At 38.7% G+C, this 27,741-nt stretch overlaps 1 protein-coding gene across 1 annotated transcript in view; it reads left to right on the top strand.

The window, feature by feature from the left end:
- The first annotated feature begins 4,606 nt into the window (after positions 1–4,606).
- The window catches only part of AKAP7 (A-kinase anchoring protein 7), a 170,837-nt gene continuing 147,702 nt past the window's right edge, over positions 4,607–27,741 (top strand). Inside the window, exons 1-3 of the mRNA XM_045066357.1 lie at positions 4,607–4,884; positions 10,608–10,739; positions 26,783–26,922. Coding sequence (XP_044922292.1) covers positions 4,629–4,884; positions 10,608–10,739; positions 26,783–26,922 — 528 coding nt within the window. The 5' untranslated portion in view covers positions 4,607–4,628. The remainder of the gene's footprint in view (positions 4,885–10,607; positions 10,740–26,782; positions 26,923–27,741) is intronic.

Below are 27,741 nucleotides of genomic sequence, written 5' to 3'. Positions count from 1 at the left end.
CAAGAAAAAAGCAGGTTATAAAGCCAGATGCAATATCATTCTATTTTTATCAAGTATATACTTTAGCACGTGTGTGTGCACACGTGTAGGTGTGTATGTATATCTAGAGAGATACACTTCTGCTCGATGTATTATAGTTAACTTTAAATGTTATTCCATGAGTTCTTCTGAATTTAATACAATTTTTTTTAAGATTTTATTTATTTATTTGACAGAAAGATCACAAGTAGGCAGAGAGGCAGGCAGAGAGAGAGAGAGGAGAAAACAGGCTCTCCACAGAGCAGAGAGCCCGATGTGGGGCTCGATCCCAGGATCCTGGGATCATGACCCGAGCCGAAGGCAGAGGCTTTAACCCACTTAAATTCAGTTCTTCTGAATTTAAAAATTGTATAAGACAACACAAATTACTAACATAAATAGGTGGCTTCATTAAGCATCTGCCTTCGGCTTAGGTCATGATTCCGGGATCTTGGGATCAAGGTCTGAATTGGGCTCCCTGCTCCGGAGAGAGCCTGCTTCTCCCTTTACCTTTGCCTGCTGTTCCCCTTGTTTATGCTATCTCTCTCTGTCAAATAAATAAATAAAATCTAAAAAAAAAATTAGGAATTTGAAGTCAGAAATATTTAAAATAATTTAAAAGTTTACTTCTTGACATTTAAGATTTTCAGACCTTTTAATAGTGACTGGCTACAGAAATAAATTTATTAATGGATGTTGTGATTTTTTTTTTCTTTTTTAGATTTTATTTTAGAGAGAATACAAATAGGCGGAGCAGCAGGCAGATAGGGAGAAGCAGGCTCCCCGCTGAGCAGGGAGACTGATGCGGGGGTCGATCCCAGGACTCTGGGGATCATGACCTGAGCTGAAGGCAGCTGCTTAACCAACTGAGCCACCCAGGCACCCTGTGATTTTTTTTTTTTTTTAATGTAATAAACATGGTCTCCTTGTTTAATAAACATTCGCCCACTTTATTATTCTGTTTTATGTAATGAAGAGTGATTTTTTTAAACAAATATTATATTCAAACATTAATTTAAAAGCAGACATTTTTATTGTTAAACACATATTCGTCTTACAAAATGAAATGTCATCCTGAGTTGCCCTGGATGACCAACGGCCGCAGTTGACTTTCTACTGATGTTTGGCCATGTCTTGTGGAACTGTGTGACTTCATTTCCCTGGTAACCGTTTGTAGGTGTAGTTTCTTGGGAAGACCAAGAACCTTCTAGGACAAAAATGAAAACAGCAACAACTATTTTGGTACAAATGCATTTGGATGAGACCACAGCACAAAAGAGAACCGAGGGACCTGAAGAGGGCCTCCCATAGATTATGGAGTTGGCCAGAGGCATGAGCCAATTCAGCAGCAGGCCCTGAAGGTCAGAGGGTGGTGGGAGCCCAGGAGTGTTGTTGTAGCTTGAACCTGAACCCTTCCAATCCAGTTTTCTCAGCGCTGTACATTGTCCTTGGAAAGAAAAAGGCCGAGTGTGTGTGCACTGTTAAAAGATAAGCTGAGGCATATTAAATTTTTAAGAGTTTATTTGAGCAAAAATTGATTTGAAGCTGGTCACATCTAATCTAGCCAAGGGGAAGGAGCTCTGGGTGGGGAGTTGTACAAAATGAAAGATGGTTATAAGCAGAAGGGATGGGGAACAAGGAGGTTGTATTAGGAACAAAAACTGTGTGGATTCTTGCAAGGTTACTTTCCTTGAGGAGATGGAAGGGGTTTATTAGGCAGATTCCTTAACTAGTGTTGATCAGGTGACTCCTGACTGGTTTAAGATTCCATTTCTAGGACAGTTGTAACTATAATTAAGTCTTGGTTTGGAGATGTGGGGCTTGACATAAATGACTCTGGGGCCTGTTGTCTTGTTTTTCACAAAAGGAACGTGCTAGCTCAATGAATTCTCTTTCAGAGGTCCAAATAATCTTCCGTGTCACTTATTTGTTGTCAAAAAACAAAATTCAACTGAAATACATTTAAAGATCAAAATGACTTTATTCAATGGTTCATGAAAAGGGGCAGCATACCATCTAGCAAATAAGGAGGAGCTCTGAAAAACTGAACAAAATGTGAGACTTTTATAGTCTAAAGGGGGCAGGAACAAGGAAAGGACAGATTACATTATCTTTCTTTGGGGGATAGAAGATGTCTGTCAGGTGGATTACCTCACTAGTGCTGACCAAGAAATTCCAGATTCACTGGTTTAAGATTACACTACTGGGAGAGGTTGAAATTGTCAACCTGGTTGTGCTGCTGGTTTACTGATGTTGACACTTAGCAAAACTGACTCCATTTTGGGTCTGTTGTCTCTGTCTCTGACTCTTTCTCGATACCACCAAGCAGACTGTAAAGCATGGGGAAAATTGGTGTACTCATTAGCAAGAGATTGTAACCCTGAGGACTGAGACGACCCATGTGGCCAGGTGAAACTCCAATCAGCCGATGTCTCATGAGGACCGAAGGCTTCCTGGAAAGGAGACTGAACCGGAGAGGCTCAGCGAGGCAAAGGGATGGATGGCAGCCTGGAAGATTCACTAGTGATGTCAGACACCATTTAGAATCCCAGATGTATTTTGGAGGTATTTCACCAGGAGCTGGAGTTCTGGCAAGAGAAGGTAGGTTCATTTAGCAATTGACATTCATATGTTAATGTCCATGTCAACTGTTTTTTGCCTCAGGCATGAAGCTTTAGGACATTATTACTTATGATACTGTTTCTTTTTTATTAAATTTATTTGAGTGTGTTGCTTTCTTTTTGACAATTCTGAGAACTTGAACAGATCCGATGCTATAAAAGTTTCATTCATTTCACAACTATTCATTGAGTAACCTCTCTGCACTTGGAAATACTAAAGACTGTCTCTGCTTTCAGGTAGGTGGTGACTAGGAAATGTCTGGTAAATCAAGATTGCCTAGTAAGGCCCATTATGCCGGAATGAGTTACTCTTCTCTGCTTATAGGAGCAGACTCTTATACTCTTCCCAAAGAGGGGAACATCTTTACAAACAGAAATTTATGTCACCTTCACAAAGTGAAATTTATGCCCTGCTTTCAGCATAAAGGTGGAGGGTAGAATTCTTTCAGTGTTGTTTCTCAATTGTTTCCAGCTCCACCAAATCTTAATGTCCAAGGGACATATTTTGGGGTAGCATATTCCATTCCCTTCAATATAGGTGTGGGTTCTTTCCTTTTTTTTCTTTTATTCTTTTTTAGCTTTTAGTTTGTTACTTATTGCAGATACTATCGTTTCTCAGTTATTAGGTGACCAGTTCCTTAAGAAAAAGAAGTCTTATTCACCTGCACAACCTCAGGGCAGCGAATGTTAGGGGAATCCGTTGTATCTCTCTAATCAGTCCATAATTGCTATGAGTGCGCAAATCATATACTCAACTTGCTAGAATCATCTTAGAATCACAGTAACAAGCTTTATTACTTCCTGTATATAGTCTTTATGTCAACTGTTGTGGTTGTGCCAAGGTCGTCTTCCCTTCCATTCCTATTCTAGAACGCAGTCAAGATCAGTCCAGTGGTATTCACGAAATAGGCTACATTAATTTGAGGGATGCACCCAATTTTTCTTACCGCATGGCTTCTTTGCACTTTAAAGTCCAGTAGAATTCTGTTGCAAGGTCAAGTCCCCCACTCTCCCACCCCCGCCAAATTAAGGAAGTTGTTTTCCCTCCCATTTTACTCATACCAGGGCTTTAATTTGCAAAGACCAGTTAGCTGGTTTCCATTTCTCGGCATAAAACCATTGTTAAAAATTCGAGACTCGCGCCTGGGTGGCTCAGTGGGTTAAGCCGCTGCCTTCGGCTCAGGTCATGATCTCAGGGTCCTGGGACTGAGCCCCGCATCGGGCTCTCTGCTCAGCGGGGAGCCTGCTTCCTCCTCTCTCTCTCTCTCTGCCTGCCTCTGCCTACTTGTGGTCTCTGTCAAATGAATAAATAAAAAATCTTTAAAAAAAATTCGAGACTCTGCCATGATTTGACTTTTTTTTTTTTTTTTAAAGATTTTATTTATTTATCAGAGAGAGAGAGAGGAGCGAGTGAGCACAAGCAGACAGAGTGGAAAGCAGAGGCAGAGGGAGAAGCAGGCTCCCTGCCGAGCAAGGAGCCCGATGTGGGACCTGATCCCAGGACCCTGGGATCATGACCTGAGCCGAAGGCAGCTGCTTAACCAACTGAGCCACCCAGGCGTCCCATGATTTAACTTTTTAAAAACAACAACAAAATAAGACGTCTAATTCTACAGATGGACATGGTCTCCTTCTTGTACATCTCGCTCTTTCCAAATATTTTCTCGTCAGAACTGTTTTGAAAGCTCTTTGCACTAGACACGGATCCTTAGAAGACCACGAGCCGTGGATGCTTGCAGGCAGGTCCCAATCTCCCTCTCATCTTAAACGTGGGGCGGGAAATAAGAGGCCCGCCAAAGGCCGCAGGAGGCCTCCTGGTCGGCAGACCGGCCGGCTACCGTGCGCCGCGAGGCAGAAAGGCGCCCCCAGCTCTCCGCGGCGTCCTCTCTGCCCTCCCCGCGCGGGGCTGGCGTCGCAGGCCCCAATCCGGGTACCGCCCGCGAGTCGGCCGGCCCCTTCCGCCGCCGCCGCCGGGCGCCAGGTCTGACCATGCAGCTCCCCCGGGCGCTGCGGATCTGGGGGCTCGGCGCCTCCGCCGGCCAGCTCGCCGGGGCCCGAGCCTCGGTCGCCCCCCGCGGCCACCGCCCCCCTCCCCGCCCCCGCGCTCCGCCCGCGCGCCCGCGGCCCCGCCCCGGTGTCCGCCTCCGCTTAGCGCCGGGCTTCGGGCGGCAGCACCTGGCCGCCGCCGCCGCCAGCCCAGACGCGCAGTCCGCTAGCGCCGCCGCCATGGAGTGCCCCGGAGCCGGTGAGCCCGGGCTGCCGAGCGGGCCGGGTGGGGCGGCCGAAGCCGGGGCCCTGGGCCTCCCCGCTCAGCGCTCGGCCTCGGGGAGGGCCGGGCCTCGCCGCCCCGCCGGCGACTCCCCAGCGCGGGGCGCACGACCTCACGCCCGGCGCGCTCGAGGTGTCCTCTCCGTCCGTGCCGGCGGGACTCGGGGCCGCGCCGAGGAACCCCGCGCATTGCGACGTGCTCGGGGCTGCCCGGAGCCCAGCGTTCGGGCGCGCGCGCTTTTGGTGTGGCGGGAGGCGAGGGGTGCAAACCTGCCCCAAGTTTCACTTTTGTTTCCCCCTTTCTGATCTTGTGACCTTCACTTCTAGTTTCAAGGCCCCCCCACCGTGGTGTTTGTGTGGTCAACGAAACCCAGAAAAATCTCGGTTTTCATGGTCTGCCCCAGACCTTAAAGGTCTGAACCACCGCGCTGTTTCATTTAGAATGTGGAAATGACCTCTTTTAAACTGGCGCCAAATCTGTAGGAGGGCCCAGAATTCATTTGCAGCTTAGGTCAGCATTACTGTGAACGGAACTATATGGGTAGAGCTAGTGAGGGGTTAGGCTTGGGGTGAAAGGGACCAAAAAACCAATTAGGGAAAAGACGCTCATCTGCGAGACTTTTTGTAATATAAATGCATACAAAGAGAGCCTAAAAAATGTTGATATGTACGACATGATAGCCGCTAACGAATAGAAATATGTGTACAGTCATTATGGGAACGAATGATTAAGACTTGTGGGTGGGTGGGGAGGGCGTAGGGAGTGGGTGTGGGATTATCCGGGAGGAAGGAGACCCACATCCTGGCTCTGTGCTTCGTGTGTGGCCTTGAGTTCAGGATACTGGTAGCATTATCTAGGTCTTTTTCCCTCCTCATACTTGGTTGGCAAACTTTAAGATGTTTTTGGAGTTTACTGCCTTCCTATGTCGCTTTTCACCCAGTATTAACTTATTTTGTCCATTTCTTTCTAGTAGTGGATTGTATTTTTTGTTCTCTTTTTACGAAGAGGAAACCAAAGCTGACTTGTTGATTATCACAGAGCTCAACACTTAACCTAGATGTGAGATGCTACTGTTTTTAGTGGCTAAGCCCGCACTAGCATGGGTGGTAGTGACCCTTTCCATTGGTTCTTGGAGAATACACCTGTCAGATAAACCTACTAGAGTGAACAGAAGAGTCTTGCTTAAGTCACAATTGTTATCCAAATAGGAAATTTGCATTTTATGTGACAAAAGGCAAACTAACTGTCCTTTTTTTTTGGTCTGTTGGCCTGTCTTTAATACAGTCATTTACTGAAGTGCACATATATTTGAATATGACTGTATACTTAATGTACATTTTTATAATGTTTTAAATGCATGCATTAATTATTTTTATGAAAGTAATATTCTATTTCAAATATTTGAATAGCAGAATGAGGAAAAATACAAATATATCGAGTTCAGCTACATCAGCATTCAGAAATAATTGATATCATTTAGGCATTGTCTATATAACTGTAATGACAGAAGATACGCAGTATTTGCTTTTTGAAAAGTGAGCATTTGTTATAAGCTATTTTTGGTTGCCACAGTCTTCATAGCCATTATTTGTAGTTGTCATCAGAGTGAGTATGCTTTATTTATTTCCCTGTTATTGGGCCTTTTAAGTTGTTGCACCTTAAATAAAGCTGTGGTGAGTCTAGGTCAGCATATGTGATAGATACAGATATATTAGTAAGAGGAACATTTTCATAGCTCCTGACCTATTTCCAGTGTTTTTTTTTGAAAGGATTCCCTGAGTTTATGCTTCATAAACTACATATGTTGAGAGGCAGTGGGACGTGTTGCCAGAAAAAGAAGTTTCGACAGTAGAGTGACAGGATGTAAATTTCAAACCCAAACTTAGTTATAACCTTGGGCAAGTTACTTTGGCTAGTCTGTAAAAACAGTAAGTTAATAGTACCTCCCTGATAGCATGGTTGTATGGATTAAATGAATCATTATCTATAAAGTGCTTCCAGCTCTGCCCATTGTTACTACATGCTCAGGTGTTGTTAGCTGTTATTTTATTGGGAGTTGTGCAAAAGATGGAATTTTATTTTGACTATAGTTAGGCCACATTTTAAGTACTCAATATGACCATTTTATGGTTTAAATGCTTTATTTAAGAGTCAGTTATTTTAAGGCAGTTTTTCAAAAGCAAAATACTTCCAGCTTCTGTAGAAAGAAAGTGTAGTTACAATGGATGTCTTTAAGTTGTGTCTGTCACCTTTGCCCAAACATTGGAGCTTAGAGACCTGGAGGAAGGCTTCCAGATTTGAACTCCGTTGAGAAACATTGCTCTGGAGAATGACCAGCAATTTTTTGAAGAGTTATTTTGAAGTGACATTCTCTTTTTTTCCCGAGTTAATAATTCATATCTATAAAAATTATTTCTATTATTCTGTAGTTTCATGAAACAAAATTTGTATTTCAAGTTCTAGACTGTTGATTTTGACATAACATTGTATTCAAAAGTTTACATATGCTTAATTTCACAAGAGGGAGAATGATACTGAGCAAGTACTAGTACAATTCACTTTTAACTTTTTATGTCAAATGAAATAGTAGTACCGTATCTTCATCATCCTGTGAACATGAGATTCTGTGATGTGCTGAAGCTGCCATTTAAAACACCAAGAATTAGTTTTTCTTGGGATTAAGATAGCTGTACTGCAGTGCAACTTGAGTGATTATTAACCACTTTCAAATGTGTGCTTATTCAGTGCAAATATATTGATCACCACCTGGGAGCTGCACGCTACTAGGCATTGAGGAACCAAATGAAGATAAGACGTGGCACTTAAGGAGCTTAGAATGGGGGCCATACTTATCAGTGGGGGAGTGATTATGAAAGGCCCCCTTTCCCCTTGAGAAGTGTCCCAGATTGGGTGGTAAGTTATATGATCATTTTAACTTAGTGTCTGATGGAGAAGACTGACAAATGGACACCTGCAACATGTGTTTGTGCTGTGACTGGAGGAAGCACTAGGTCCTGGGAAGGAGATGGGATTACCTCACTTTGCTCTGAGCTGGGGATCAGGAAAGTTTTCCCTAGCAAGAAACATTCGATCTGAGTTTTTACTTTTAAGTTGATTATTCTCAACTGTTAACATAATCTCTTGGTCTGGTGAAGAATCAAGATATGGAAGACATGAAAAGGGATCTTTGGGAGCATTGATTTTCAGATTTCCTTTGTGCATTAGAATCCCCCTGAGAGGCTTCAAGAAAATACCAGTAGCTGCCCTGATCTCCAGAGATTCCAATTTGATTGACTTGGAGTGGGACCCAAACACTGGTAGTTTTAAAAAGCCCCAGATGATACTAAAGTGCAGCCAGGATTTAGAATTTTTCAGCTAGAACAACAATGTCATCTAGGAGAGGAGATAGGGAGTGGGGCCTGGAGAGTTCATATGAATTGCCTGGGATCACGGTTGGTGAGGTATGGTGCAGTACACAACACTAACATATCTGCCTCTTAATTTCTGGCACCAAACCCTTTCTGTTAAACTGCCATCTTGCCTTGCATCATTATCCTGATGCCACTGTTGTCACCAATGATCATTGCCCCTTCATTGATTCTGCTTTTGGCATAACCAGAGTGACCCACCTAGCACTTGTTCTCTAACTATGGGTTAATGGAGCTCAAGATAAACTAAAAGTATTTTAATAACTTTTTTTCATTTAAAAAATGACAAAATTTAATTCATCATGCCATTCAGGTCTCCCTTTTGACTTCACAGAAGTCAGCCTCTTAGGCCATTCCATGTATTGCCAAGAGCCCAGTATGTACCCGAGGGGCACAGGGACTTTAGAACTCAAATTGAAATGTCGGTGGTAATGGGCCAGTTTCGTATCACTGAGTTCTTTTTTTCCCTCCAGTTTTATTGAGATGCAATTGACAAATAAAAGTGCATATATTTAAAGTATACAGTGTGATGATTTTATATAAGTATATGTTGTGAGATGATTATCACAGTTAGTTAACATCCATCACCTCATAGTTACTTTTTTTTTGTGTGAGAATGCTTAAGGTCTACTTTCTCAGCATGTTTCAGGTGTATAGTACAGTATTAATTACAGTAACCATGCTGTGCATTAAATCTTAAGCACTTAATAAGTAATAAGTTCTTACATTAAGAATATAATAGAGAAAAACAGAAGTTGGGTTTATTTTATTTCCTGATTTTCATTCAGCTTTGTGTATTTAACTGGCTAAATATTCTTTGTTGCTACCTTTTCAAATGTAAGCTTCATAAAGGTGTAAGCTTCAAAAGGTCATAAAGGTCAGTGTTGATTCTTTATGAATAGCTACAAGTGCCTGAAGTTACAAGATACATATTGATGTATTAAAGTTTTTGTTTAGGTATAAACTGCATTTATATTTTTCAGTGCAAACATAAAAATAGAAACATTTACTTGTTCTCACATATTTCAAATAGTTGTAATTCTGTGATTAGTCTTATAGTAAACTAATATTTGTTGAACACTTATGTGCCAGGCACTCATACTTGATAAATAAATAGTATCATTATTAAGAATGTACTGTTACTCTTATAATATGGAACATGACTAATTGATATATAAATCTTTTTGTTGTTTTTTTCTTGCTTTTATCTAGAAAATGTATTTGTGTGTGTGTGTGTGTGTGTGTGTAATAGTTGAGATCACTCAAAAGGCAGTAAAAATTTAGGTTTTTTGATATATATGTTAACTCTTACCTTTCATGATAGTTACTATGTTGTAAGCCATATTCTTAATGGAGTGTGATTTTTAGGTATTATGTTTGAAAATAGAGGGTTACAACAGAAGGAATTTTATGACTTCATTAATATCTTTAATGGTAAATTAGTCTTAGTAAATACATAGAGTAAAAATTATACAATTGTCCCAAGATTTTGTTCAGTCCTAGTTTAGACAACAATTATGTTCTTTCAATAAAAGCATGGAAAATAATGGTACTGGGACGACCACCTACTGATACATTTAGTAATTAATTTTATCAGTTTAAAAGACACCCTTGTTCCCTTAACCTCCACCCAAGGTATGTGACTGTTCCACACATAACTAGAAAACAAAGGCCAAATTTGAAATCTCACTTTAATATTAGCAAACGTCCTTAGGAAGGCTGTCAGGGAAACTGTAAAATCTTTTGCTTTTTAATCATTGACTTTCTAGGAAAGCATATTTAGAACCATGCATAATTAGAGTCATGAATTTCCAATATTAATAATGGAGAGAAGAAATTTAAAAATCTTTATTGAAAAAAATAAAGGTCAGAACTTGTACAAATGAAAACATATATGTGACATTGTTAAAAATGTAAAGGAGATTGACAAAACTTTGTGGATTTGTTTTTTAAAAGTATGTGGAAAAAAGTAATAGTTTTAGAGTTAACAAAATATAGTTATAAAAATTCTTAGGGATTGTTGATTAACTCAGTGTTCATCTAATCCCAAGTTGAATACTGTGATTCAGAAAATTATTAAAGCTGTTTAACATAAAAATACATTATAGAAATGTAGAATATGGTATAAATAATGTTTATATAGCTTTATAATATATTTGAATAGAAGTATCATTTCTCAACAGATGTTAATTTATATTGAATTCAGTTGACTTGTTTTAGTTTAGGATATAATTTTAAAAAATAAATAATATATTTTTCTTTTTGATAAAGGAGGAATAAATTCCAGTGAGTATGAAAATGTATCAAGAGAAAAGGAAACGTCAGAAGAATTTGAAGCTAACGCTATGGCTTCTCTGATAGACATGCCATTTGCCACTATAGACATTAAAGACGATTGTGGAAGTAAGTACTGAAAGTGAGACTGATGTGCCTATTATCCAGGTTACTTGTGAACAGAAAACAGGGAAAAACACCAATGTATTCTGCAAATGTTTACTGACTGTATGCTCTGTGCCACTTACTTTGCAGTTTTAGGAAGAACCTTGATATGATTTGAAAAAAGTTTTATCTTGACTGGGTTCTATAACTGGAGGAGCCATAAGAGATTAGTTCAGTCTCCCCCAGTGTGGGGTGCTGTCTTACAAGGAACATCTAGTCCTGGTGGCAGAAGGGGCTGGACTGGCTGGGCTTCCAGGTCCCTTGCCTGCCTCCATGGATCTAGACTCCATCTTTTTGGGATCCTCATTTACTCTCAGTGTTTAGCTTGCATTTTGAACAATAAAGCCTGGCGGTCGTTTGAAAAAAAAAAAATTAGTTCTATCTCTTCATTTCTAAGAAAAAGATGAGACTCAAGAAGTTAATTAGGTAAATTTACGCGATTGCATTCGATTCCTGGTTTTGGCTCAGGTCATGATCTCAGGGTTGTGGGATCAAGCCCCCCCTTTGGGTCAGCTCTCAGGGTGGAGTCGGCTTGAGAATCTGTCCCGCTCCATCTACACCCCCCTTTGCACGCAAGTGCTCTCTCTCAAAAAAATCTATATATTTTTTTTTTAAAGGAAAGAATTCCTTACAGAATCTGTGATTTCTGATTCATTAGTCCTCTGAACAGCTATGATCTTGGGAGACAAAGGCTGTATATGATGCTGTGGGCTCCCATGGGGAGAGGATGTATCAGAGAGGCATCTAGCCTGGATATGGGGTGGTGGGTGTCCTAGAAGCCTTCCTGGAGGTTTGATAAGAATAAATGCCTGAACTCTCCAAGGTTCTTTCCTCTATACTATCTGTCCTTATACTTAACCAATCCTCTGTATTTTCTATGGAATGATGAAAAAAGTACAGATTCTTTTATTTTGAACGCATAAAATGAATATATCTATCAAACACAATCACTTCTTTCTGATTTCATTACTTTCTCTAATTTGAGTGTAAAATAAAGAAGACTTTTACTACATGCCTATGATGAGCCTTTCCCATCCAACCTTCCCGCCTCTGAGCCCCATTCCTATCTGAATCATTCCCATTGGAATGCTCTTAAGTTAAGCCGAAACAAGTGGTAAACTTGTTCACCGTGCCAGCCCTATGTACTTGGAACTTGACATACCTGATGCAGAGCTTATCTATTTGAACAGACCGCTTCTAATTGGGACTGACTACAAGCTACCCCAAGAATCCCCGGGAACAAATACTATTTCTGAAGCTGCTGTATTATAACTCCTCTGGTGAGGACAAACAGTGGCTACTACAACCAGGAAGAAGGAAGTGGGTGTGTTTGTGGCTCTGTACTCCTTTCCTCCTCTGAATGGTCTAGCTGCTGCTTCAGAGGATGGACATTGGGAAGATTGGCCAACACTGTATACAAATAGGATCTCTTCTCTGTAGTATAGGTTATATTTATTATTAAAGAGGTATTATCTGGAGTAAGTCTGGCTCAGGTCAGTCTGCACAAATCCATTTCTCGCTGTATGGTATACTACTTTTCCATAGTTCAGTCTTTTTTTTTTTTTTTTTAAGATTTTTTTATTTATTTGAGAGACAGAATGAGTGAGAGCGGGAGTGTGAGAGGGGCCTGTGTCAGAGGGGGAAGCAGACTCCCTGCTGAGCAAGGATCCTAATGCAGGACCTGATCCTAGGATTCCAGGATCATGGCCTGAGCCAAAGACAGTCGCTTAACCGATTGAGCCACCCAGGCGCCCCAGTAGTTCAGTCTTTGTGAAAAAGAGGTCTTTGTGTTTTAGTCTAGACTCCAAACCACGATGTACAATATTATTTTTGTGGGAAGATAGATTTCAAATTCCAAGCTCCAACTTATAGTCAGTATGGTATGAAAGAAACAGAAAACTTATGTTCTGAGTTTTGGTTATTTCATTTTCTACTCATGTAACCTTGGACACTTAAACTGTATGAGCTGGGCTTTTCAACTGTGAACCTGTGGGTAAGTTCCTCCTGTTTCTCCTGTTTACCTCAGATGAGAGGAGGTAATGTGTGTAAGAGGTCAATTAAACTGTAAAATAATGCACAAATGCTATTTATAAAAGCTTTGAAATATATCTCTTAGTTATTTGGGGACAACTTGTTCTGACTCATTTTTACAATAACATTTATTAAGGCACGAGAAACAAATACTAAAATTTTTTGCCAACTAGAAGCTACTAACTAGTTTTTATGAAATGAGATTTTTTTAAAAAAAGATTTTATTTATTTATTTGATGGAGAGAGAGATCACAAGTAGGCGGAGAGGCAGGCAGAGAGAGGGGGAAGCAGGTTCCCTGCTGTACAGAGAACCTGACACGGGGCTCCATCCCAGGACCCTGAGATCAAACCTGAGCTGAAGGCAGAGGCTTAACCCACAGAGCCACCAGGCACTCCAAAAACTGGGAGTTTTGTTGTCAACCTTTAAACTTAAGAGAGATATAGTGTTTGTATCCAAAACACAAGAGAACTGGTTTGTGGCCTGAATGGACTTAATGTGGCTTTCTCTTACATTTAGTAACAAGGAATATTAATCAATTTACTGGACTGTGGTAGACAACAACCTTAAAATTCTCAAGTTGCTGGTTGTTGCCTTTGGTTCTTTCAGTTTCCTTTGGTGGGTGGAAATTGTGAGTTAACTGCCAAGAAATACTTGCTGATAGAAACGCTGGCAGAGTGATGAGGAAAGTCGTGCTAACAAGAACGTCGTGGGAATGAGAAGCCTTGCCAGTAAGAAAACTCCTCCCCAAATGCTTGGTTCCTAGTGTCTTAGTTGCCAACTGTGTTACCTTCAGTGTGGGTGCTGCATCATGATTAGGTGTGGTCTGGCTGGTTGAAATGGGTCTTTGCATTTTTTGTTAGTTTTGTTTTTGAGGAGAGACTATTTTATAGAATTATTTGTTAGAATATAAAATGTATTTGGGGTGCCTGGCTGGCTCATGCAGTTAAACATCTGACTCTTAATCTCAGGTCTTGATATCAAGGTTGGGAGTTCAAGCCCTTCATTGGACTCCCTGCTGGGCATGGAGCCTACTTTAAAAAAAAATATATATATATAAAATGTATTAGAATATTATGTTGAATTAAATATGTAGAATTATATATGCTGGAATATAAATAGACACACTGGAAATAAAATATCCTAATTTGTGCATGAAAAAATCTCTTTGAAATATTGAAGAAGCCATACAACCTGAGCCACATGTTCTGGCTCAATAGGTTGAACATGTTCTGGGGGAAAGTGTAATGTTTATGAGTCGTTGACCTTGGCCTGGATGGGTCTGTTCTCTTCACAAGGTGGAAGGGACATTGGTCAGTTGGTTAGAAACCTAGCCAGTCATCCAGAGAAATGCTTAGATTTGCTGTTAGTCTTGCCTCTGAACATTGAATGAGAGTCTACAATGAAGAGTCATTCTCCTGCTGGTGGGAATACCTTAGTGTGCATTCCATGGAGAATAAATCTGTAGAGAACTTTAGTTTAATTGACTCAGTTCTCTCCAGAGAATCATAGTCTTGATAATAGTGATCATGCCACATTTAAATCAAGATAGAAAATAAAATATTTGAGTGATTTTTTTTTAAGTCATATATGTGGAATTCAAGTCTTATATCATAGTTATAATTCTTATTTTACCTCATATAGAATTCTACCCTTGTAATTATTGGAGATTTTAAAAATGTGGAAGATTATTATTTTTTTACTTATTAGCTAATACCATTAAGTTGTATTTTTAAAAATACTTTAACTCTTAAATATTTTAAAATAGCAACTGAAATCTACCTTTCCCTGAAAGATTTTTTTAGAGAAAAATGTATCAAATAAAGATTGAATCTCAATATCTGGTATAGTAAGTGATTATCCAGAGTCAGTTTCAACTTTTTTTTTTTATTTATTTGAGGGAGAGAGTGCACGTGTATATGTAGGGGGAGGGGCAGCAGGAAAGGGAAAGATTATCTCAAGCAGATTCCTGCTAAATGTGGTCCTTGATGCAGGGCTCAGACTCACAACCCTGAGATAATGACTTGAGGTTTAAAATCAAGAGTTGAATGCTTAACCAACGGAACTACCCCAGTGCCCCTGCTTTTTAAAATTAAAATAAAAAAAATTTTTTTTAATGTAATCTCTATACCCAACGTGGGGCTTGAGTCCATGACCCCCAAGATCAAGAGTTGCTTGCTCTACCTACTGAGCCAGCCAGGCACCCCTCCTGAATCGATTTTAATAAAGGATAAATTGGGGGTGCCTGGCTGGCTCAGTTAGAAGAGCATGTGACTCTGATCTCAGGGTCATGGGTCTGATCCCTTTGTTGGGTATAAAGATTACTAATAAAATAAAATAAACTTAAAGAAAGGTAAATTAGGGCACCTGGGTGGCTCAGTGGGTTAAGCCTCTGCCTTCGGCTCTGGTCATGATCTCAGGGTCCTGGGATCAAGCCCCGCATCGGGGTCCCTCCTCGGCAGGAGCCCTGCTTCTCCCTATCCCACTCCTCCTGCTTGCGTTCCCTCTCTCACTGTGTCTCTCTCTGCCAAATAAATAAATAAAATCTTTAACAAAAAAAAAAGGTAAATTATATTCTATGTCATCTCTGATTGGGGAAGCATGGAGTATATAATCCAAATTTTTATGAAGGGGCTTAAGGCAAATATTTGTCTCAATACAAAGGTTTTATATCTTTTCCTTTAAACACATGTGTATACACACACAGGAAAACAAATAAAAAATTGGAAAAGCCCAATGAATACATTACTTCATTCAACATGCATGTACTGAGTATCTGCTGTGTAGCAGGTACTCTTGATGCTGGGTAAAGGAGGTAGAAGATCAAAATCAGTCAGTACATAGATATTTGTAGAGTTATCCAACCTCAGAAGTATTAAAGGATCCATGTTAAAATATGATTGTAACTTATCAGATTGTCAGTATCTTTTTAAAACAATACTCTGATTTTAATGTCATGTCCACATTGTTTGTGACGATGTACTCTTTAAGTCCGTTTAGAATGGAGTTTGTTGGGGTTTCCAGCAATGTTCAGATGTGGGATAGACCCACTCAGGGATTCCCAATGTAAAAACATAGTCTTACATCCAGAAAAAAAATTATTCATAAATATATGTGTCACAGCGTCTTTTAAATAGTAAAAATAGGGGCACTTGGGTGGCTCACTGGGTTAAAGCCTCTGTCTTCGGCTCAGGTCATGATCTCAGGATCCTGGGATCGAGCCCCGCATCGGGCTCTCTGCTCAGTGGGAATCCTGCTTCCTCCTCTCTCTCTGCCTGCCTCTCTACCTCCTTGTGTTATCTGTCAAATAAATAAATAAAATCTTTAAAAGAATAGTAAAAATATTGGGAAAAATACCCCACATGTCCAAGATTAGCAAGTGAGTGAACCAGTTAGACTAGTGCCTTAAATCACGTTATGAAAAGAATTTTTCTGAAAACTATCCTACAGGAAATATTTCCTACCTAAAATACAAAGTGAAAAAGTGGGGGAAAAAAGTATGGGTGTTTGTTTAAAATTGCATAAATACTTTATGTGACCTGTCACCAGAATTCATAGTGGTTGTGTTAATATAGTGGGTTTATGAGTAATTTTTGTTCCTTTCTCTAGTTTTCAAATTTTATGAATATTTTTTGTTCTTCTTATGAAAAAAATAACAATTAGCCAAACTGTGGAAAGAGTCCAAATGTCCATCATCTTATGAATGGTTATGGAATGGAATGGATAAAGAAGATGTGATATGTATATATATGTATATACAGATATATGTATATAATGGAATATTACTCAACCATCAAAAAGAATGAAATCTTGCCATTTGTAATGATGTGGATGGAGCTACAGTGTATTATGCTAAGAGAAAGAAGTCAGAGAAAGATGAATACTGGGCTCCCTGCTTCTCCTTCTACACTCCCCTGCTTGTGTTGCCTCTCTCACAGTGTGTCTCTCTGTCAAATGAACAGATAAAATCTCTAAAAAAGGAAGATGAATATGATTCCACTCATATGGGGAATTTAAGAAGCAAAACAGATGAACATATGGGAGAGGAAAAAAGAGAAGGAGGCAAACCATAAAAGAGACAAATTTTTAAAATATTTATTTGAGAGAGAGACAGAGAGAGAGAGCACACAAGCAGGAAGAGGGACAGAGGGACTAGCAGACTCGAAGCTGAGCAGGGAGCCCAAGTGAGGCTTAATCCCAGGACCCTGAGATCAGGACCTGAGCTAACACTGAATCAGACGCTTAAGTGACTGAGCCACCTAGGTGCCCCAGAGACTCTTAACTGTAGAGAACAAACTGAGGATTGATGATGGGAGGTGAGTGGAGGATGGGCTAGATGGGTGATGGATATTAAGGAAGGTACTTGTTACGACGAGCACTGGGTGTTCTATGTAAGTAATGAATTCCTGAATTCTATTCTGGAAGCCAAATTGTACTGTGTGTTAACTAACGAGTTAAATAAGTAAAAATTTGAAAAGAAAAAAAATGGTGGGGGGCGCCTGGCTGGCTCAGTTGGTTAAGCAACTGCCTTCAGCTCAGGTCATGATTCTGGAGTCCTCAGATTGAGTTCCACATCGGGCTCCCTGCTCAGTGGGGAGTATGCTTCTCTCTCTGACCTCTTCCCTCCCATGCTCTCTTTCTGTCATTCTCATTCTCTCTCTCTCTCTCTCTCTCTCGCAAATAAATAAATAAAATATTAAAAAAAAGAGAAAAACCTGGAAAAGAAAAAAATACAGTTAGAGTTTATAAATGTGCTTAAAAACTTGTTTTTAAACATGTAAGCTTCACTGATTCAGTAAATAGAGAGGTAGGTAAACTTATTCCTCTTGGATCTTGTCCACTAATGTTATTCCTAATAGTGTTGGACTGTGGTGGTTATAGCTACGGCTGTGGGGTCAGACTGGTAGGGTTTTACACTTTTTCTTAAAAAGGTTTTTTTGGGGTTATCTGGCTGGATCAGTTGGAAGAGCATATGACCCTTGATCTCAGGGTTGTGAGTTCAAGCTCCAGGTTGGGTGTAGAGCTTACTTAAAGAAATAAACAGGGGTGCCTGGGTGGCTCAGTGGGTTAAGCCACTGCCTTTGGCTCAGGTCATGATCGCAGGGTCCTGGGATCGAGTCCCGCATCGGGCTCTCTGCTCAGCGGGGGGCCTGCTTCCCTTCCTCTCTCTCTGCCTGCCTCTCTCTCTACTTGTGATCTCTCTCTGTCAAATAAATAAATAAAATCTAGAAAAAAAGAGAAATAAACAGACTTAAAAATTTTTTTGGAACTATAATTAACATACAACATTTTATTACTTTCATGTGTACAACATACAGATTGAACAATTCTGTACATTATTCTGTGCTCATCATGGTACATGTAGTTACCATCTGTTACCATACAACGTAATTATAATATTTTGACTCTGTTTCCTATGCTGTACTTTTCAACTCCATGATCTATTTATTTTATAACTGGAAGTTTGTACATCCTAATCATGTTTATCTGTTTCACCCATCCTCCCCTCCCCTCTGGCAGGTATCAGTTTGTTCTCTGTATTTAAGAGTCTGTTTTCCCTTTGTTTCTTTGTTCATTTGTTTTTTTACGTTTTTATACGTGTAAGTAAAATCATTATGCATGTAAGTAAAATAAGTAAAATCATGTAAGTAAAACTCTGTCTGACTTATTTCACTTAGCATAATATCCTCTAGGTCCATCCACGTGGTTGTACATGGCAAGATATCATTCTTTTATAGGGCTGAGTAATATTCCATCGTGTGTGTGTGTGTGTGTGTGTGTGTGTATAACATCTTTTTTATCCATTCAGCTATCCATGGACACTTGGGTTGTTTTCATATCTTTGCTATTGTAAATAATGCTGCTATAAACATAGGGGTGCATATATTTTTGTATTAGCATTTTCATTTTCTTTGGATAAACACCCTCTGGTATCTGCATGTGGATTGAATGCAATTTCTATTTTTAAATTTTTAACGAGCCTCCCTACTCTTTTACACAGTGGTTGCACCAATCTACATTCCTACCAACAGTGCACGAGGGATCCTTTTTCTCCACACCCTTGCCAACACTTCTTATTTTTTGCAATTTTGATTCTAACCCTTCTGACAGGTGTGAGGTGATATCTCATTGTTGTTTTGATGTGTAGTTTCCTGATAGTGATCATGAGCATCCTTTCAAGTCTGTTGACCTCCTCTTTGTCTTGGAAAAATGTCTCTTCAGGTCCTCTGCCCATGTTTTAATTTTGTTGTTGTTGCTGTTGGTCTTGAGTTGTTCATTGTATATTTTGGGTATTAACCCCTTACTGGATATATCATTTACGGGTATCTTCTTCCATTTAGTGGGTTGATTTTTTCGTTTGTTGATGGTTTCTTTTGCTCTATGAAAGCTTTTTATTTTTGCTGTGATCCCAGTGGTTTATTTTTGCTTTTGATTCCCTTGCCTGAGGAGGCATCTAGAAAAATGTTGCTAAAGCCAGTGTCAAAGAGGTTACTGCCCATGTTTTCATTTAGTTTTATGTTTTCAGGTCTTACATTTAGGTCTTTAGTCCAGTTGAGTTTATTTTTGTGTAGAGTGTGAGAACGTGGTCCAATTTCATTCTTTTGCATGTAGGTGTCTCGTTTTCCCAGCACCGTCCTCCTTCACTTTCTTATTGTGTCCTTTGAGCAAGTGTCTAAGCTCAGTTTCATTGTCTATAAAATTAGCGTAAAATTATAGCTATTTCAGGAGTTGAGTGGATTCAACTTGTTAATACATGTACACTTCTATTAATCTTACCCCAATTTTTTACCTAAGTGTACTTGCTAAATTGAATACTTAAACAAGTTTTCATCTTGAGAGCAATATTCTATAATAACATTATTGAATGCTTTCAGCATATTGCTGACTGCTTTATATTTTCTTATTTAGTCCTCAGAGAAAATGAGGGAGGTAAAACTTTTAAAGAAAGTTTTAGTAATTTGCTATAAGGGAATATAATGATATGAAATGGATAGGTAATATTTTAAGTCACAAGTTCAGGAGTTTTAAGAATGATTACTTCAAAGATTTTGATTGTTTACAGAACAAGGGAAAAAGAGAAGATTATCAAAACAAAGAATCTAGTTTGTTCCCAACCTTTTGGCTAAGAGGAAATATGAAAACAATCAGCCCACAATGACAGATGGACTACCTAATTAATTTCTCCCATAATTCATTCTTGTGGGTTTTTTTGAAGTAATAAAACTTAAGGAAAAATTGGATAATTTGCATAAAATGACATGTGCTTTGGATAAGAAAACTGTGCCATGGATCAGAAAACTGTAGCCTTTATTGACAAGACCAGATTAATTAGAGCACATTGAAATGGTTACTGAAATCATTATGAAAATTAACAATGTAATAAACTAAATTTATGAGATGAGGTTATGAGCTCTAATCCAGTGAAAGATCCAGGGCACATGGCCAAAGCATTCTTTGTTTTATTTTTGTGATCGCTGATCTTTAATACTTTTATATGTAAAATAGATAATTGTATGAATACTTTGGTCATTATTATTTTCATATAAAGTAAATTAAAAGAACAATAGCAAATTATACCAACTAAGCCAGCCAGGCACCCCACAAAAGAAAATTTTAGCTAATCCAATTGAAAAGAAAGTTAAATAGTTGTGGATAAAATTAGAGAAAGCTAAGGGAATTTAGAAAATCCCTCTACATCTCTTTATTTTTACCAAGAGATTTGTTTGTTTTTAAGAGGTTGTATTTTGAATTGGGATTTTATACTATGTCATTCTCATGATACCAGAGTTGTTTTTAAAAATTAATTAACAAATAAATTAATTTGAGAGTATAAACAGGGGAAGCAGGAGAGGGAGAGGCACACTCCCTGCGGAGCAGGGGCTCAATCCCAGGACCCTGGGATCATGACCTGAGCCAAATGCAGAGCTCAATGGACTGAGCCACCCAAGTGCACCAATATGAAAATTGTTAAGAGTATTTAATATAACTATTATCTTCCAAGATTGATTTTCCTTCTCTGGATGTCTGTAAAATGGACTTATGGAATGTTTGAAATGGCAAAAACAAGTTGTTACAGGAAGAACATTTTAATTTTAAATAGATAACATATAAAACAACTTAAAAATGCTAAAAGCCTTGTGGTCTCTTAAATACCATGTTTTAAAGTCTGTTTATATTGAGTAAAACACAGCAGAAATGATTGTGTCTTATTTCACACTAAGGATACATTTTACATTGCCACCCAGTACACACGTGTATGCAGAAACCTTGAACTTCATGGAACAGTACTTTTATCTGACATTAGCAATGTACTGTCTATACTACTTGTATTCTATCCTACTCCGTGGTATTCTCTTACGTTCTCCATTTTATTCCAGTTCATTCCCTTCTGCCCCACCCTATTCCATTCCATTCCATTCCATTCCATTCCATTCCATTCCATTTGTGGCTTTATTTTATTTATTTATTTGTTTATTTTTATGAAGATTTTACTTATTTATTTGACAGACAGAGATCACAAGTAGGCAGAGAGAGAGGAGGAAGCAAACTCCCTGTCAAGCAGAGAGCCCGATGTGGGGCTCGATCCCAGGACCCTGAGATCATGACCTGAGCCGAAAGCGACGCTTAACCCACTGAGCCACCCAGGCGCCCCTCATTCCTGGTTTTAAAAAGTGCTTTTAGATGATATTCTAAGTTGATTTCATAACCCACTAGTGGGTTGATACTAGCAGTTTGAAAAAAGAAAAAACTAGACTATAGGTCTTTTTTTCTACTATATTAATTTTGAAATGAACTACAGGTGATAAAATCAGGCGTATTACTAATTTGGACACTCTTCTTTTTCTTTCTCTTCCTCTTCTTCAGGTTATTTATTTATTTATTTATTTGAGTAATCTGTACAGCCAACATAGGACTTCAACCCATGACCCTACGATCAGGAGTCACATGCTCCTAACTGATACCATTTTTAAAATCTAATTTCACCATGAAATATCCTAATTGGTACAGGTATTAAATTACTACCTTTATCACAGAAGACAGAAAACTAGCTAGGAGAGACTCTAGATAGAGATTATCTAACTGTCCTACCCCTGTCCCTGCCCCTAGTTTTTGTTTATGTTTTTTATTTTATTTATTTATCTATCTATCTATTTATTTATTTATAAAAGATTTTAGCCATTTATTGGACAGACAGAGATCACAAGTAGGCAGAGAGTCAGGCAGAGAGAGGAGGAAGCAGGCTCCCCGCTGAGCAGAGACCCCCCCCCCCCCCGACTCGGGGCTCAATCCCAGGCCCCTGGGATCATGACCTGAGTCGAAGGCAGAGTAAATGCTAATGTCATCAAATATGCTGTCAGTATTCACATTTCTCTGTGACATAATTTTTTAAAAACTCTTTTGAATTAGGAAATAAAGCCTATGCATTATATTTGATTGACAAATCTCTTCAGTTTTTTTTTCCATCTGTAGATCTCCCTTTGTGTGTGTGTGTGTGTGTGTGTGTTTATTGAAGAAATCAGTCTGTATATATGTACCTATATTATAGTCATTTAATGTATTTCTCTGTCCTTTATAGTTAAGTAAATTGGTAGATTAAAGAATCTTGGCTAACTTTTAGAATTTGGCAAGAGAGCTGTAAAAATGCCTTGAATCTCCTATTGTGTGACATCAGGAAGCATATGGTGTTTGGTTGTCTTGCCTTTTTGTGATGTTAAGATTTATCAGTGGCTTCCTTCTTGTTACTTGATGTATCCATTACTAAAATTCCCCATCAGCTTTCTATTTAATGGATTATCCATTGATACCCTTTGGGCTGATCCATTGCTCTGTGAAGGGTTTCAAAATGGTGATGTTATAACTCTTGTCTTTTTGCATTTTTAGCTGAAAATTTCTATAAAAAAGAACTTTGCCTTTGTTAACTGTTTGATTGCCTGTATGCAGCTTTGCTATCAAGGAAAGGCAGGATAAATGCTTGATGTTTTTTTCTTTTATCACTAAATTCATAAAATAATAGTTCTTTAGACTAATCCAAAGATGACCTGTGAATTTTGGGTTTAACTTTTCCTTTGAGTATTATAATGAACTGAAGGATTTAAGCATAGTTGATGTCTCTCACACCATTGAAGTTATTATTCTATTTGATGCTGAAATTTTGCCATCTTTGGCCAGTGAGGGGACTTTCAGATTCACATGGTGCCGGAAGTCTTTGAAGATCCAGACTCTTCTGGTAGATTTTATGCCTCAGACCTAGAATAAACTGTTCTCTAAGGATTGGGAAACTTTCTAAATTCTCAGGTAGAGAAATGAAGTGATTTGATGGAAGGATGCTTTGGGTCATTGCTCTTTTCGCTGTCTAGTGCTGCCTCTACAGGACTGAAACAGACAGTACCGGTTGCCTTGCCGTCAGCTGTTCCTCATCCTTTTCCTTTCGCAGATTACTTTTCCCTCATAGGGTTAGGTTGATAACTCACTATTCCAGCTTCCAGTGCTGGATGGGGTTAACTCTGTGTCCTGATTTGGACAATGGGATATAAAACGAAGGATACTGGGAACTTATTTAGAATTAGCCTGTGATTTTATCTTTAAGAAATGGCTGTTTTGCTTTAGAAATATTTTTCAGTGTTTTCTTTAATTTTTTAAAAACTGCTCAATAATGTTCTTCATTGTCCATAATAATGGAGAGTACAAGTGGCCTGGATGATGAAAAACAATGGATAGGTTATATTTCATCTTGGTTTCTTTTTGGAGTCTTCTAAATGATCCAGGTACACATTTATCTCCCTAATTCTGTTTTGCTTTGGGTAATATCTGATAATTATAATACCTAATGATAGTGCTAAGTTTGTACCAGGAAGTCGTCTAAGAGTGTACATGTATTAACTCACTCAAAAATGACCCTGTGGGGTACCTATTATTATCATTATTCTCAAATTATAGAGGAGGAAACTGAAGTAAAGAGAGTTCATGTGACTAATCTATGATCTCACAGCTGGTAAGTGGGGGGGGGGGGCAGGAGTCCAACCCACAAACTCTGATCCAGACTATTAAAATTGGTTTCCATTTCTGGAGTACCGGTTTACTAAGAACAGATGGAAGTGGGCTAGAAATGTATTCAGACGTCGGTTTAAAATATATATGGTACTTTATTAGCATATTTTGTGGCTTCTGTTTAAAATTAGTAGATTTAGTTTGTTACTACAATCGAATGTAGGACTGTTTCTTAGATGTCTAAAATTACAAGCAGCTTGACAACATATTGATTTCATTTTCCATATTTAAAGAATTGCATGGAAAATAAAACCCAATGGCATCATATGAGGCAATTCAAATGATGCTCATGATACAGATGAGAATGCAGCAAACTTTTTTTTTTTTTAAAGATTTTATTTATTTATTTGACAGAGAGAGATCACAAGTAGACAGAGAGGCAGGCAGAGAGAGAGAGGGAGGAAAGCAGGCTCCCTGCTGAGCAGAGAGCCTGATGCGGGACTCGATCCCAGGACCCTGAGATCATGACCTGAGCCGAAGGCAGCGGCTTAACCCACTGAGCCACCCAGGTGCCCCACAGCAAACTTTTTCTTAGCAATAGAATTTACAAGGTTGTGACAAGCTTGCATATAAACAGGAAGTCGATAATTTTTATTTCAAATACATGTTCTGTTTGTGAGGATATACCATTTTAACCATATTAATCATCAGATCTATTGTTTGGAAATATAGCAGTGAAGTGGATGTGCAAATATACCAGATAATTTTGCCCTAACTCATAGTGATATAGTCAGACTCTTTACCCAGGTTACCTTGCTCTTAATTTACTCCTGCCTTGTAGATGTCACAAGTGTATGTTCCTCCTAGAGTATGTTCCTCCTGTCTATTTCTATAGACCTTTAGTTTTTAAATTTTAAACATACTCTCCTAATTTTCTTAGAAGTTAGTACTAAAACATTTGTGACATTTATTTAAAAAACATTTACTCTTTATTTTTTATTTTTTAAAAATCTTTTAAAGTTTATTTTTATTTATTTATCTTAAAGAATTTATTTATTTATTTGACAGAGATCACAAGTAGGCAGAGAGGCAGGCAGAGACAGAGAGAGGGGGAAGCAGGCTCCCTGCTGAGCAGAGAGCCCGATGCGAGACTTGATCCCAGGACCCTGACCTGAGCTGAAGGCAGAGGCTTTAACCCACTGAGCCACCCGGGTGCCCCAAAAGTTTATTTAGTTTTAAATAATTGCTACACCTAATGTGGGGCTTGAATTCATGACCCCAAGATCACGAATCACGTGCTCCTCTGACTGAGCCAGCCAGGTGCCCCGCTGTTAATATTTTAAAGAACAGTAAGGGACCTGACTGGTCGAGTTGCTGAGGCAGGTGACGCTTGATCTCAGGGTTTTAAGTTTAGCTCCATATTGGGTATAGAGATTACTTAAAAAATTTTTTTTTAAAATTAAAGAATAATAGAGTAAGGAAAATTACTTCTGCCCTGTGGTTTTGCAGACCTTCAACAGAGAAGCAGTTTGATCCAGTAGAAAATAAACTAGAAGGGGAAAGTTAAAGGGTCTAAATGCCAGATTTGACTCTCTGACATTGAGCAGTTTTTAGAGTTTTTTTTGCTCTTCTTTTTTCTCATGTATAATGAGTTCAGTTAGATCAGGACTGTGTAGACACACAAGCAGTGTGCTATTGGCTGAACTCAGACTTCCCATAGTCCTTTCCAAGGCATTGTGTCTCATGATCACCCAAGTCTCTTAGAATTGATCCCAAAGATAGAACCAGCCTCATGTGATTGAATGTACATAAGGTGGTTTCTTCCTCCTACCTCTTTCTAAAATCATACCTCCGAATATGCAATTATACTTGAATTTTTGCAGAGTCTCTATTAGGCACTCCATTTTGTGTCAAGAAGACACAGCCTTGAAAATTCAATCAGTGGTAGTTTTGCATACATAGGGGGAGTTCCCAATAGAGTCTGTGAAAAAGGAGACAGTGGCATTTCATACTGATTTGGTAATTATTTCTGGGGGCTTAGCTTCATAATTAGAATTGTTGGGCATTGTAAATGGGTCTTTTGAAGCTACTTTAGCGAGTAGCCTGCTTCTCGACTATCTGTGGTTAAGGACTAGTTTTTTTTTTTTTTTTTCAAGTTTTCTATTTGTTGCCAGCTGATACTTTTGTAAACTACAGTAAAAAAAAAAAATGAACTATTAGAAAAATGGAAAAAGAATACAAAATAGAAGCCAACATTTTATAGACAAAATTACTTTGCCTACTTGCTGTGGAAGTTTCTAAAGCTGTCTTAATTTTTGCAAGTTTGTGGCATCACATTGACCACAAACCAAACTTCGAGTGCATTGCTCTAAGTGGTTATGTTGTGGAGGTGACAAATACATATATACAAGATGGATGCAAAAATTATCTTTCCTAGTATCATGAAAATTGTGGCATGGGGAAGAAGATAGTTGTTAGTTGTGCTTTAGATTGTGGGCTAAATCTGGCTAACTACCTGCTTTGTAAAGAAAGTTTTATTAGGGAGAGTAGAGTGGCTCATTCGGTTGGGCATCTGCCTTCGGCTCAGGTCATGATCCCAGGGTCCTGGGATCGAGTCCCACATGGGGCTCCCTGCTCAGTGGGGAGCCTCCTTCTCCCTCTCTCTCTAGTTTTCACTCTCTCTCAAATAAATAAGTCAAATTAAAACAAACAAACAAAAAGAAAGCTTTGTTGGAACACAGCTATACCTATCCTCTGTGTTTGTCTATAGCCGACTTGGTTAGTTTTGACTAAGACAATATGATCTGCAAAGCATAAAATATTTACTCTGAGGTCCTTTACAGAAGAGTTTGCTAGCTATTTCTTTAGATTTAAAAATGACTATAATGAATGATTGCTACTTATGTAGTGCTTGTTTCCTTTTTTTTTTGACTAAAATATCTTTGTTTAAATACATTAGACATATTGTTGTTTGACTTTTTCCCTCTAGTCACTGATGTACCTCACATAAATTTGGAGAGAAGTAAAGAAAATGAACGGATCAGTAAGGATCAAATAAAGAAGAGGAAAAAAAAGCAAAAAGATTATCAGCCCAACTATTTCCTATCCATTCCGATCACCAACAAAGAGGTGCTTTTCTTTAAATTGAAGTATAGTTGACTTGAAATGTTACATTGATTTTAGTTGTATAACATAGTGATTTGACGATCTATATTGTGCTATGCTCGTGGTCACACTGACGGTGTAGCTTCCATCTGTCACCATGCAACACTATTAAAATACCATTGACTATATTCCCTATGCCTTTCATCCCTGTGACTTACTCATTCCATAACTACCTCTGTCTCCCCTTCCCCCCTTCTGCTCATCCACTTACCCCTTATCCCTCAGGCAGCCCAGTCAGTTCTTTGTATGTATGGATTTGTTTCTGCATTTTTGTTTGTTTATTCATTTGGTTTTGTTTTTTAGAGGTGCTATTTAAAAACAAACAAACAAACAACTTTTACTATAAAGTTTTATTTTAAATTAAATTTAAGGTACACTAAATGCTTGTAAACCCATTTGCTCTTAGCCCTTCAGTCTCTTTGACAGTATTTTAGCTGGGCAATAAGAAATAATCTTACTTATGCAATATAATATATTTAAACAGTAATTTTGAGAAATAGTATTTAAACAACCATAGTTAATAATTTTGCAAAAGACTTTTGAAAAGTGTTGCCAGATGGCATGTCAAGGTTGGTTCTCTCTAAGCATTTGCCTACCACAGTGGAGGAACCTTTCAGAAGCAGAGGGTAGTGACCAGGTAGAAAAAGAGGATTCTGGAATCTCTGCTGGGAAAGTAAAGTGGGATCTCTTGCTGCTTAGTCTCGTGTAAGGTGATGGTAATTGCAACACAGTTTCTTTAAAAATTACTCATTGCTATGCCAATTTAATGTGGCATGGTAAACT

This window comes from Mustela putorius, unplaced genomic scaffold, assembly GCF_011764305.1.
Source record: "Mustela putorius furo isolate JIRA1106 unplaced genomic scaffold, ASM1176430v1.1 tig00003863_pilon_pilon_pilon, whole genome shotgun sequence".
Taxonomy (NCBI): domain Eukaryota; kingdom Metazoa; phylum Chordata; class Mammalia; order Carnivora; family Mustelidae; genus Mustela; species Mustela putorius.
The sequence above is the reverse complement of the archived record's forward strand: the minus strand, read 5'-3'. Positions and strand labels throughout refer to the sequence as shown.